Source organism: Falco biarmicus, chromosome W, assembly GCF_023638135.1.
Source record: "Falco biarmicus isolate bFalBia1 chromosome W, bFalBia1.pri, whole genome shotgun sequence".
Taxonomy (NCBI): domain Eukaryota; kingdom Metazoa; phylum Chordata; class Aves; order Falconiformes; family Falconidae; genus Falco; species Falco biarmicus.
Genome location: NC_079310.1, coordinates 19,675,097 through 19,686,268, shown reverse-complemented (window position 1 = coordinate 19,686,268; position 11,172 = coordinate 19,675,097). Strand labels below are relative to the sequence as shown.

General features: G+C 45.8%; 1 protein-coding gene across 1 annotated transcript; it reads right to left on the bottom strand.

The window, feature by feature from the left end:
• Positions 1–4,324: 4,324 nt before the first annotated feature.
• LOC130141920 (uncharacterized) lies at positions 4,325–10,798 on the bottom strand. Its single transcript, XM_056323217.1, has 3 exons — positions 10,575–10,798; positions 4,371–9,627; positions 4,325–4,339 (listed from the first exon to the last, which is right to left on the bottom strand). The coding sequence occupies exons 2-3, from the start codon at positions 5,409–5,411 to the stop codon at positions 4,325–4,327; spliced, it is 1,056 nt and encodes a 351-aa protein (XP_056179192.1). The 5' UTR covers positions 5,412–9,627; positions 10,575–10,798.
• Positions 10,799–11,172: the final 374 nt, after the last annotated feature.

The following is an 11,172-nucleotide window of genomic DNA, read 5'->3' as shown; positions in this document are numbered from 1 at the left end:
AACAGGGCCTATCGCAAGGTGCAGGCGAAGCAGCGTTCTCGCGTCGAGCTCCTCCAGCATGCTCTACAGCAGGTTTTACCCAACGGCTGGGAACCCAAATAGTGCCTGAATTGGTAGAAATACAGACATAACCACGCCCCACATAAATCACCTCCACAGGACCTACCCATTGTCCTGTTTTTGCATCCTTATACAGTACTTTCATGTGTGGTGGCCTGGGGGGTTCTGAGCCAGCGTGGTGCCTTATTATAGGCGGCTCATTACTGTCCCCAAATACACACAAATGATTAAGCACAAAAAGGGCCTTCTCTACCCTTTCTCTTACATCCTGAATCTCTTTGAACTTTTCTATATAACGTTTTAGCGTCCCGTTAGCCCGCTCTACAATTGCTTGTCCAGTTGGAGAATGAGGGATTGCAGTAACATGTTTAATATTCCACATTTGCATAAAGCGTTTAAGTAATCCGCTACCATATGCAGGACCGTTATCAGTTTTAATACTAATAGGCACCTCTAAAACAGCAAAGCAACTAGTTAAATGCCGGCGCACGTCCCGGACCTTTTCCCCGGGCTGTGGTGTGGCCCATAACATATGGCTATAGGTGTCTATAGTAACATGCACATATTTCAATCGACCGAATGCAGGAACATGAGTAACATCCATCTGCCAAACATCATTAGACTTTAGTCCTCACGGGTTGACCCCGCAACTGAGCCCTAAGCCTGAGTTATGGTGACTACATATAGGGCAAGCCTTCACAATGGCCCGAGCCTCCTCCACAGAGAGTTTGTAGGCTCGTGCCAGCCCCTTCGCGTTTTGATGGAAGATCAAATGGGCTTCTCGGGCTCGACAATGTGGTGCTAATGGGGGTTCAGTAGTGATTGCGACGAGATGATCAGCTCGAGCATTGCCCTCTCCGAGGCCTTCTTCCCACTGGTGGCTTCGGATATGGATCACCGCATACGATTCCGATCTCTGTGTGATTGCAAGCTGCAAGCTCACAAGCAGTTCTGTCAAGCGTTGATTCTTTAAATCACGCACGCTTGCATCTTCAATCCGGCTGACTATGCCGGCAACATAGAGAGAATCTGTGACTACATTCAGTGGGACATCTCTCCATCTAATAAATGTCCAGACCACTGCAAAGAGTTCTAGCGTCTGTAGAGAATCCTTTGGCTGTGCTTGTAGAATTTGGTGTTGCCACCCTTGCTCATCTTTCCACGTTATGGCAGCGGTCCTAGAGCGTCGACCCGCATCAGTAAAGGCCGTGAGAGCGTGCGGGATAGGCTGGCTGGATCGCTTCAGCTTAACAATCCAGCCCATGTTCTCCATCCACGACAGGTTGGGCGATGGGAGTGGTTTAACTATTATCGCTGCTCCATCGTGGAGTAATGCAGCCTGCAGTTCCTCGAAGTTCTGCAAGTACCACTCCAAGTCGATCTGTCTCATCGGCACCCATATCATGCCAGGAGGAGTGCCATCCACCTGTAAAATATGACAGCGACCTTTCTTGATCAGCTCCATCAGCGTCGAGATCTTGTCTTGTATTGTGTGTCGTGGTTGCAGCGGGGGAGCTATCCATTCCAATACGATGGTGGAGTACTCCCCTTTCTCCCCCGTTTTTATTTTTTGCTGTGTTAGAGCACCCATGAGGTACTGAGTGCCACATAAGATAGTCAAATCGATGGGTAACCCTACAACACGCCGATGCGTGGAGTGCGTAGTCACCATTGATGCTATTTGTTGTAACGTTTGTTCTTGCTGTTCAGTAAGCTGTACTGGGGTTGAAGGATCTGTCCCTCTCAACAGGGGGCGTAGTTGATTTAATAGTTCATTGGGGATGCCCACTACAGGCCGGAGCCATTGCAGATCACCGAGCAGTCGTTGGGCGTCGTGAAGGGTTCGGATATCCAAATGGAGTGACAACTTTTGAGGCTGAATTGTTGTATCAGTAATGCGCCACCCCAGATATTTCCAGGGGCTTGATTCTTGCACCTTTTCAGGTGCTACTACCAAGCCTCTATGCTTGAGTTGTTCTGTTAAAACCTGTTTTTGTTGTAAAGAGAAGGGTGTCGGCTGTGCTAACAAGATGTCATCCATATAATGGTAGATTAAAGTCTTAGCCCAGCGTTGTCGCAAAGGTTGTAGTGTGGCAGCAACATAGAGTTGACACAAGGTGGGCAAATTTCTCATTCCTTGTAGGAGGACCGTCCATTCAAAGCGTTGGTTTGGTCCCTCCCGGTTGATCGCGGGTAAGGTAAAGGCAAATCTGCGCTGATCATCTTCATGTAAAGCAATTGTGAAAAAGCAGTCTTTCAAATCTACAATGAGTAAATGCCACCCTTCCGGTATCATTGCTGGGTTGGGTAAGCCGGGTTGTAAGGCCCCCATATCATACATCTGTTTGCTTACCGCTCGCAGATCGTGAAGCAATCGATATTTTCCAGACTTTTTCTTGATAACAAAGATGGGGGTATTCCAGGGGCTCGTTGACAGACGCAAATGACCTTGTTGATACTGCTCTTTAACCAGTTCATGCGCCTGTTCTAGACTTTCCCTTTTTAACGGCCACTGCTCTATCCACACTGGTTCCTCTGTCTTCCATCGGAGTGGGATCGGGAAAGTCCAAGCAATGGCCGCTCCTAGAAAGGGAGGTCTGAAGTGAGGACCACCCCCATTTGGGCCAAGATATCACGGCCTATCAAAGCATGCACCCCCTCAGGCAGTGGAATAATCGAGACACAACAGTTTATAACTTTGTCAGCTATAGTCCATCGCAGAAGGGGGGATTTGCAAGCGAGGGTCAATCCTCCCACTCCTGCAACTGTGGCATTGGTCGTACAGGTTGGCCAATGCGCCGGCCATTTCTGTGCACTGATTATAGAGACATCAGCGCCAGTATCCAACAGCGCAGTAATCGAGAGTGTCTGGTCTCCATACTGCACTGTGACCAATCGCCGTGGTTGTTGACGCAAGCCAATAGTCAATAAAGCCATTTGCCCTGTAGACCCAAAGTTACCTTGTCCTCGAGGTTGTTCTTGCAGTGGTTGGAGCGTGCCTGCAAGATGCAGTAGTGGAATCAGCTGGGCTATCTTGGTCCCTTTAGGTATAAAGAGTGGGGGAAACAGCGTCTGAGCCATAATATGAATTTCTCCGTGAAAGTCCTTATCAATCAGTCCCACCAAAACATTGAGTCCCAACATGGTGGCTGATGAACGCCCTATGAGTAATGCTCCAACAGCTTGTCCGCCTGTCGCGATGGAGGGAAGACACAGTCACTCAATATGAGTGATCAGCAGACTTCGTTTATTGTCCCTTACAGTCACCTTTTATGCCTTGTTATAATTAGCTCATACATATTACAAAAGTTAAGCTCATTATTGGTTAGTTGCCTAAATACCAAGCCCACCCCTAGTTTCTCTTCTGTAGTTTTCTGTTCCCACCTGCAACATTCTTTTCCCACCAAAATCTTCCTGTTATTGTGTAACAAGGACAGCCAAAGACAGTGTATTTTGCTTTACTTCAGATAAGCTGAGAGCGATGTGCATTTTTGTCCAGCCAGCTGGACTATGTCTATGTGACCCTTTTCAGCTAGTCAGTTATCCACATCCGCCTATACAAACTGGGCCTTGTATGCCAGTAGCAAGTTTTGTAGGCTTTGAGTCCAAGAGGGTACAATCTACTGTTGTTGCCAGGTCCAAGCCGAGGCTTCCGCTGGTTGTGGGTCGGAGAGGAAAGGATTTTGTGCTGCTGGGCAAGCAGCCGCTTTTTGTGTCGGCGCAGGGCGGCTCTTCCCGCTGGGTCGCCCGTTTCCCGATCGATGACAAGCAGCTTCGTTGTGAGTGTCTGAGCGGCAGTTTCGACACCATACAGAGTTGACATTGCAGTCCCGTCTCACGTGTCCGGTGACACCGCAACGGAAGCACCGTAGACGAGATGGGCCGCGGTCATTTGATCACTCAGCAAAGGCTTGCAAAGGAGCAAGGGCTGCCAAGACCTGACTTTGGGTAGCCTGCGCCTGCTCTTTTAAAGCACTCCCTAGTTCTTTTATTGCCTCGACTAACATAGCCTGGGGCCCGACTGGCACTTGTGCCATTCTTTCCAAAGCTTCTTCTATGGTCCATGTCCCTGGTAGCGTAGCTAGGATGTTACGTGTGGCTGGGTTACAATTCTGTATGGCACGCTGCTTTAAAATGGAGCCTTTGAGATAGTCTTGCACCCCAGCCGCCTGTATGGCGTTTGCTACCCGATCGATAAATAACCCAAATGGCTCCTCTGTTCCCTGCTTGATTCCCATATATGAAGGGATTCCCCCGGGCTCCTTTATATGGTCAAGCGCTAGTCTAGCTAGCCTCATCGCTTTCTTTGCCTTATCTGGTCCCATCAGTGCCTGAGCTTCGGTTCGAAAATAGGGTCCTAAACCCATCAGCTCCTGTAGAGTAACCCCATGCAGTGGGTCCCCTGGCTTTCTAACCACTGCTACCAATTCCTGACAAGCAGCCTGCCAATGAGCGTTAAACAGAAGCTGCTGATGTTGGCTCAAGATTAACTTCATTATACTGCGTATGTCACTCGGGAGTAAGATATTAGTTCCCCAAATATAATCTAACATTTGCCTGGTGGGTTCCCCTTTTAAACCTGACTCACTCACCGTAGCCCGTAGCTGAGTTAATAATTTCCAATCTAAGTTAGTGAGAGAAACCGTGATATTCCCCTGCGCATCTGGCTGTGAACACGTGACTGGGAAAGCCTCATGCACGATTCCCGCGGCAAAATCGCGTTCACCCTCAAGCATAGCGCTGTCTGCTATCTGCTTCCAGACCTTTTGCCTATTTTGGGCAACCTGAAGACATTCTGCAAAAGGATTCGTACATTCCCTACTCTCTACCGGTTTTTTACGGTCTATCTCCTCGCTTACGTCATCATTCCCCGACGGAGGGGCTGAGGGATTCGAAGAGGGCGGCGGCGGGAAGGGCGACTGGTCCCAGCTTTCCGCAGCCCCCTGCTGAACCGTCAGCGTACGCACCGAGGGAGGCAACGGGCAATCGCGGGGGGAAGCCGATTCCCCCTGCCGTGTGGCTATTGCAGTCCCGCATGCAACTCCCAGCCGCTCAGAGGCAGCAGCAGCCGCTCTCTGTTCGGCTCGATGTTGCAAAAGGGCATTAGTGACAGCTTGCCACGGTTTCATCAGGTTTTTGGCAGTTTTATTGTCGGTTATTACTTCGGCAAACTGTGTGTCCCCATAATTACGCCACTCTGCATGCTCGAAAACCGTATCTGGATTCCCAAAATGACCCCTCGCTACCCCATACGCTAATAACCCTGGTAATTCCTTTATACAATCTATGCCCCGAATGCTCCGCTTTTCTAAAAAGCATATGAGCAAATCATACGTCGCTTGTCTCTCCATACCGTCGTCAGCGCTGTTGCAGCCTTTGCGAGACTTCGGCGACGCGTGGCCGGCGGGACCCTCTGTAGGTGCTCCCGGGCGCGGGGACTGTGCCCTTCCGCCTCCTGCGCTGCTTTCAGCACCGGTACCCGAATCTCCGTCGAGCCGTGGCTCGCAGGTTCAGCCCTCTCTAGGGTCCCTGTTCGGGCGCCATTTGTCGCGACGGAGGGAAGACGCAGTCACTCAATATGAGTGATCAGCAGACTTCGTTTATTGTCTCTTACAGTCACCTTTTATGCCTTGTTATAATTAGCTCATACATATTACAAAAGTTAAGCTCATTATTGGTTAGTTGCCTAAATACCAAGCCCGCCCCTAGTTTCTCTTCTGTAGCTATCTGTTCCCACCTGCAACATTCTTTTCCCACCGCAATCTTCCTGATATTGTGTAACAAGAACAGCCAAGTATAGTGTATTTTTGCTTTACTTCAGATAAGCTGAGAGCGATGTGCATTTTTGTCCAGCCAGCTGGACTATGTCTATGTGAACTTTTTCAGCTAGCCAGTTATCCACAGATATCCACCTGCAGCCCATAGAGGACCCCATGCCAGAGGAGGTGGAAATGCCCAAAGGAGGTTGTGACCCCATGGGAAGCCTGCGCTGGAGCAGGCTCCTGGCAGGACCTGAGAATGCATGGAAAGAGGAGCCCACGCTGGAGCAGGTTTGCTAGCAGGACTTGTGACCCCATGGGGGAACCACGCTGGAGCAGTCTGTTCCTGAAGGACTGCACCCTGTGGAAGGGACCCATGCTGGAGCAGTTCATGAAGAACTGCAGCCCAGGAGAAGGACTCTCATGGGAAGAACTCCCGTTGGAGTTTGTGGAGGACTGTCTCCCGTGGGAGGGATCCCACACTGGAGGAGGGGAGAAGTGTGAGGAGTCCTCCCTCCGAGGAGGAAGGAGCGGCAGAGACAATGTGTGATGAACTGACCACAACCCCCATTCCCTGTTCCCCTGCACCATTTGCTTGGAGTGGAGGAGGTAGAGAAAATTGGGAGTAAAGTTAATCCCAGGAAGAAGGGAGGGGTGGGGGGCACTTAAGACTAAGCTGACTACCATTTTTTCTGACATAATATAGCAGAACTAGACAAAGGGTTTCTTTTTTTTTTTTCTCCTGTATGTGTATATGAGCAAAGGGGAGGGAAGAGGAGAAGGGGAAATTACACAGCAAAGATAATGCTGAATTTTCAGAGAAGACTGTGACAAAATGAGCAGTCTGAAGGTATTTTTCTTTCACAGATCTAATTTCATTTATCATTATGCAAATTACTATTTTTACTTCTTTTTTCCTTCTACAGCAGAACCTGATGTATTGCCTTCCATAAAAAGCAGTGAAGTACAAGCTCACAGTCATAAAATTTGTTCTTTATGCCCAAACTTCTCAGAAACATAAACAGATTTGTTAAGAGAGGTTATAAGCAGCTGCTGTCTCCAGCACCTCCAGTCCCATCTCACCACTGGAGCCCAGACCAGAGGGTCTCTGTCCCAGGCCAATGGACATGGTTTGCAGGTTCAACCAGTAGTAAAGTTGAGCATGTAGCCCAGAGACACCCACAGAGGATACACATAGGACATTGACACAGCCAGCAACACAGACTGCCATAAAGGCGCTGCCTTCAGCAGCGCCGACGTATAGGACTCACATAAAACATAGACAGCCAAGTCCCCTTCTTCTTTGGCTGGTAGAGATAGAAGGTCACTAATTAGTGAAGACACACACATGACACTCTCCAGATTCGCAGCCACTGGCATGAGCACCTCACTTGTGCCGGTCCCTCCCAGTAGCTGGCACTTTGGACACACACTGGTCCTGTCCCGGGTGCTGGAGATCCTTACTCCCTCCAGCCACTTGCACTGAGACCCCCACTTGCTCAAGCTGCTGACACCATGGGCTGGGGTGCCCACACCCCCGGTTCGACTGCAGTTGCTAGCACCAAATCTACTCATGCCAGTCTCACCATTAGCTGGCATCTCATCCTTACAGCACTCACGCATGCAGGATAGAGACTGAGATTACACAGAAAGATAGTTAAGAAAAGATTTAATGAGAAGATAGGACAGGCTGCAGTGATCAAGCACATGGCTCAGTCAGACAAGCATACTGACCCACCACAGTTTACATATGACCTACCCCTTTCTGTCTATTCCTCCGCTGTTCCTCAATTCCCTTTCCCTGCATATTCCTTCATCAGTTCACAGTTCCACTGACACCTGCTGCGCCCCCCCAATACCTGGGACCTGGATGTTTGCTTCCTTATCAGTTGCAAAGTCCAGGTTGGCCTTCTTTGAAGTGATGCCTGCAGTTTCTCGATAGCCCATCAATTAGTGTGTGACTGAAAAGGTTGGTTTCTTGGTTTTGTCCCCATTATGTTTGTCTGTCAGGTCTCTGCCTCCCCCTTTTCCTTACCATCCAATTTGACAAAGACCTCAATCAGATAATTGTACTGAAATAAATATTCTCACACTTCACATGCCCTTATCAATTAGTGTCACTGACCAGGTTTGGTTCTTGTTATTGTCTCTGTTAAAGTTTGTCATTCAGCTTTGTGCCTCTATATGTATTGCTTCCCCATTTTCCTTGTTGTCCCATTTGACAAGTTCCTTGGTCAGATCACCTTAAGGGAGCAGATGCTCTCTCACACACGTGCCCTTATTAATTTTACCAACATGAACATGTTTTCTAATGAAAAGCACACTGGAAACAGATGACAATACAAAGGCCAAGCCAATATAATTTTCGTTTGAGTTAAAAAACAAAATAATCTACAGATTCATCAAAATGTATGTTCTAGAAACACAGGAAAATAAAACTATACCTTATATAGTACAGCACTGTGGAAGAAACCATTTTACAAAATCTAGGCAGAATTATTTTTAGCTAACTTTGGGTCTGAGCCAAAGCCTGTGGTGAGTGGAAACAATTTCATTGACTGCCTCAGATTTTGGACTAGGCTCATGCCCCATATCATGGGCAATGCTAGAGTCATGTATTTATCTTAAATCAATGCAGACTATACTTGCTCCTTGAATATATTTTAATGTATTTTATGAAAAGATGAAAGGTTATATTGTTTAATGCTTCCATACGTCATGCTGCTTGAAGCTATACATATTTTACTAAATATCTATAAAGACAATTCCAAACATGAAGCATGTACTTGAGAGTCATCCAAAAGTTATGCCAGATTTCATTAACAATCTGTTACTAATGTATTGGGAACAACTGGTACATTTAATTTTATGAAATATAAGGATGTATAAAACCATAACTATATATTGCTATTTAAAAAATGAAGCAAAGAAAGCTTTTTTTATGCATGAAATGTTAGTGTGAGGCTGTCAATATTTAAAAAGGAAAAAAAAGTGTTCTCCCTTTTCCGATTCTGTTCTTTTTATCACATTGATGAGAAGGGTAGAAAAATACTTCAAGGTGAGTTTCTGTGATGGTATGAACCTAAAAAACAAACAAAAAAACTCCAAACCTAGTAGTATTAGTCATTTTACAGCCACATTAACATACAGAATATTTTCAAAGTACTGTATATGGTACAATCACCTGACCTATACCAGAGAAGAATTTAGTTCAGTATACAGCTGAAATAGGCAAACTATTAATTTATCCTGCTGATCAGTATATCTTGCTAAGAAACAAAGATAAAATGGCCAGGTTTGCTTTCCTATTAGCACCTACATGCCTGCCAATACACCTTAGAGTTACACTTGAAAGACAGCATATGATAATAAAATTTGACCCATTCAGATTGGAGATTTCAGTGTTCCAAACTCCCAGATTTCAGAAATTAAATTTGTCACAAAGAAGCTTAACTAAATGAATAATGAATAACCTGGAGACATTTATTTGCTAGATAACAAAAAAGGTTATCTGTGCATAAGACAAATTTTTGTTTCTCTCTGCTACAGTCAACATATTGCTGTATGCCTTATACTGGAGTGAATGGGTATACTGATAAACTATGGTAACAGACTTCTTTCCCAAGTCTCTCATGGCAAATCCAAGTTGAGAGAATACCATAATTTCAGTCAGGCTATCAGAAACATAATATGGCTGTAGTACTTAACTGTGGTCATGGTAATTAAAGAATATTGTTCTCATTTGCTTATATGGACCTCTGCAGTATCATATTTGAAGACAGAAGTATTGCCCAGCAGCCAAATACACCTGGAAAAAAATAATTAAGACACTTTCACCATTTTATGTTAAAAGTGCCAGATGCTCTGGTTTAGGTCTTGACATGTTACCATCAAGCTCTGTTGCACTTTCAAGTTTATTTGCTATTTGCTTTTGGGACAGCATAACTCCTAAGGATCATTCTCATTTTAATGACAACTATCATGAGAATTATTTAGAGAGAATAATGCTGCCCTTAGGGGCCTATTAATTCTCCTCCTTTCACTTGCTTGACAGAACTGGCCTTCTGCAAGACTTTACATATACTGAATCCAAAGACACATGTAAAGCTCTGCATACAAATGTGATCGCAGAGCTACAGCTTCTTCTGGTATCTTGACTGTTTCATCTGTCCTGCTTCATAAAAGTCCCTGAGATTATCATTTGAAAGCACCAGAAAAAATAGTAAAAAGATCCCATTTTTCATTCTTTGTCTCTCATTTTAAATGAGTAATGACCACCAGCTTATAGGTCAAAGACACCTTATTCCATTAGCAAAAAACTGTAACATTAAAGAAAAAAAACAAGTCATACATACACTGCAGAATAAGCTTTGTTTGGGAGAGGAAGAAGAGGATTAGACACAGAACTGGAGATGTGTGTTCCTCTAGTAGAGTTGGGACCACTGTATACATATCTAGTATTTCTGGAGCTACAAAATAATCATGACAATAATGGATAGACAAGACAAATTTAAAGACAGAAGAAAAACTTTCTTCTGATAGTAGGACTACGTTTGAATGTTGCCTTTTAAAGAACTCAAGAAAAGATGTGAGTAAAGGTCAAATTATTGGAAAAAATAGTCTTAGGCTTCTCTAGATTGCAACTTTTGAGTTCAAGAAACTGAGTCATGTTTCCCTCAAAGGAGACCACCACAAACACTTCCAACTACATTGATCAGAAATCCCTTAAAAATGTATTAGGATCCAAAGTCTTACTTTTCCACTCCACTCAGCTCCAGTTAATTTCTTCTTTAGGTTCAGGAGCTGTGATCAAACAGAAGTAGTAACAGAGCTGTAGTACAGTCACAAAGCCTTCTGCAAAAGACGTCTTACATTTCCTGAATATCTTCCTCAAACAATAAGAAAGCATAATGTAAGTGTACAGAATAACCACATTTCCTGCACTTTCACACCTCCTCTGGACCCCCTCTGTTGGTGCGACTGGCACCCTCTGCGCTGTGACCACATGGGCAAGCCTGCACTAGAGCAGATTTTCTGGTAGGACTTGTGACTCCATGGGGGACTCACGCTGGAGCAGTCTGTTCCTGAAGGACTGCACCCCGTGGAAAGAATTCATGATGGAACAGTTTGTGAAGAGCTGCATCTCATTGGAAGGAGCCCCATTGGAGAATTTCATGGAGGACTGTCTCCCATGAGTGGGACCCCATGCTGAAGCAGGGGAAAAGTGTGAGAAGTCCTCCCCCTGAGGAGGAAAGAGCGGCAGAGACAACGTGTGATGAACTGACTGAAACCCCCATTCCCCATTTCCCTTGCGCCACTCAGGGGGAAGAGGTAGAGAAATCCGGAGTGGAGT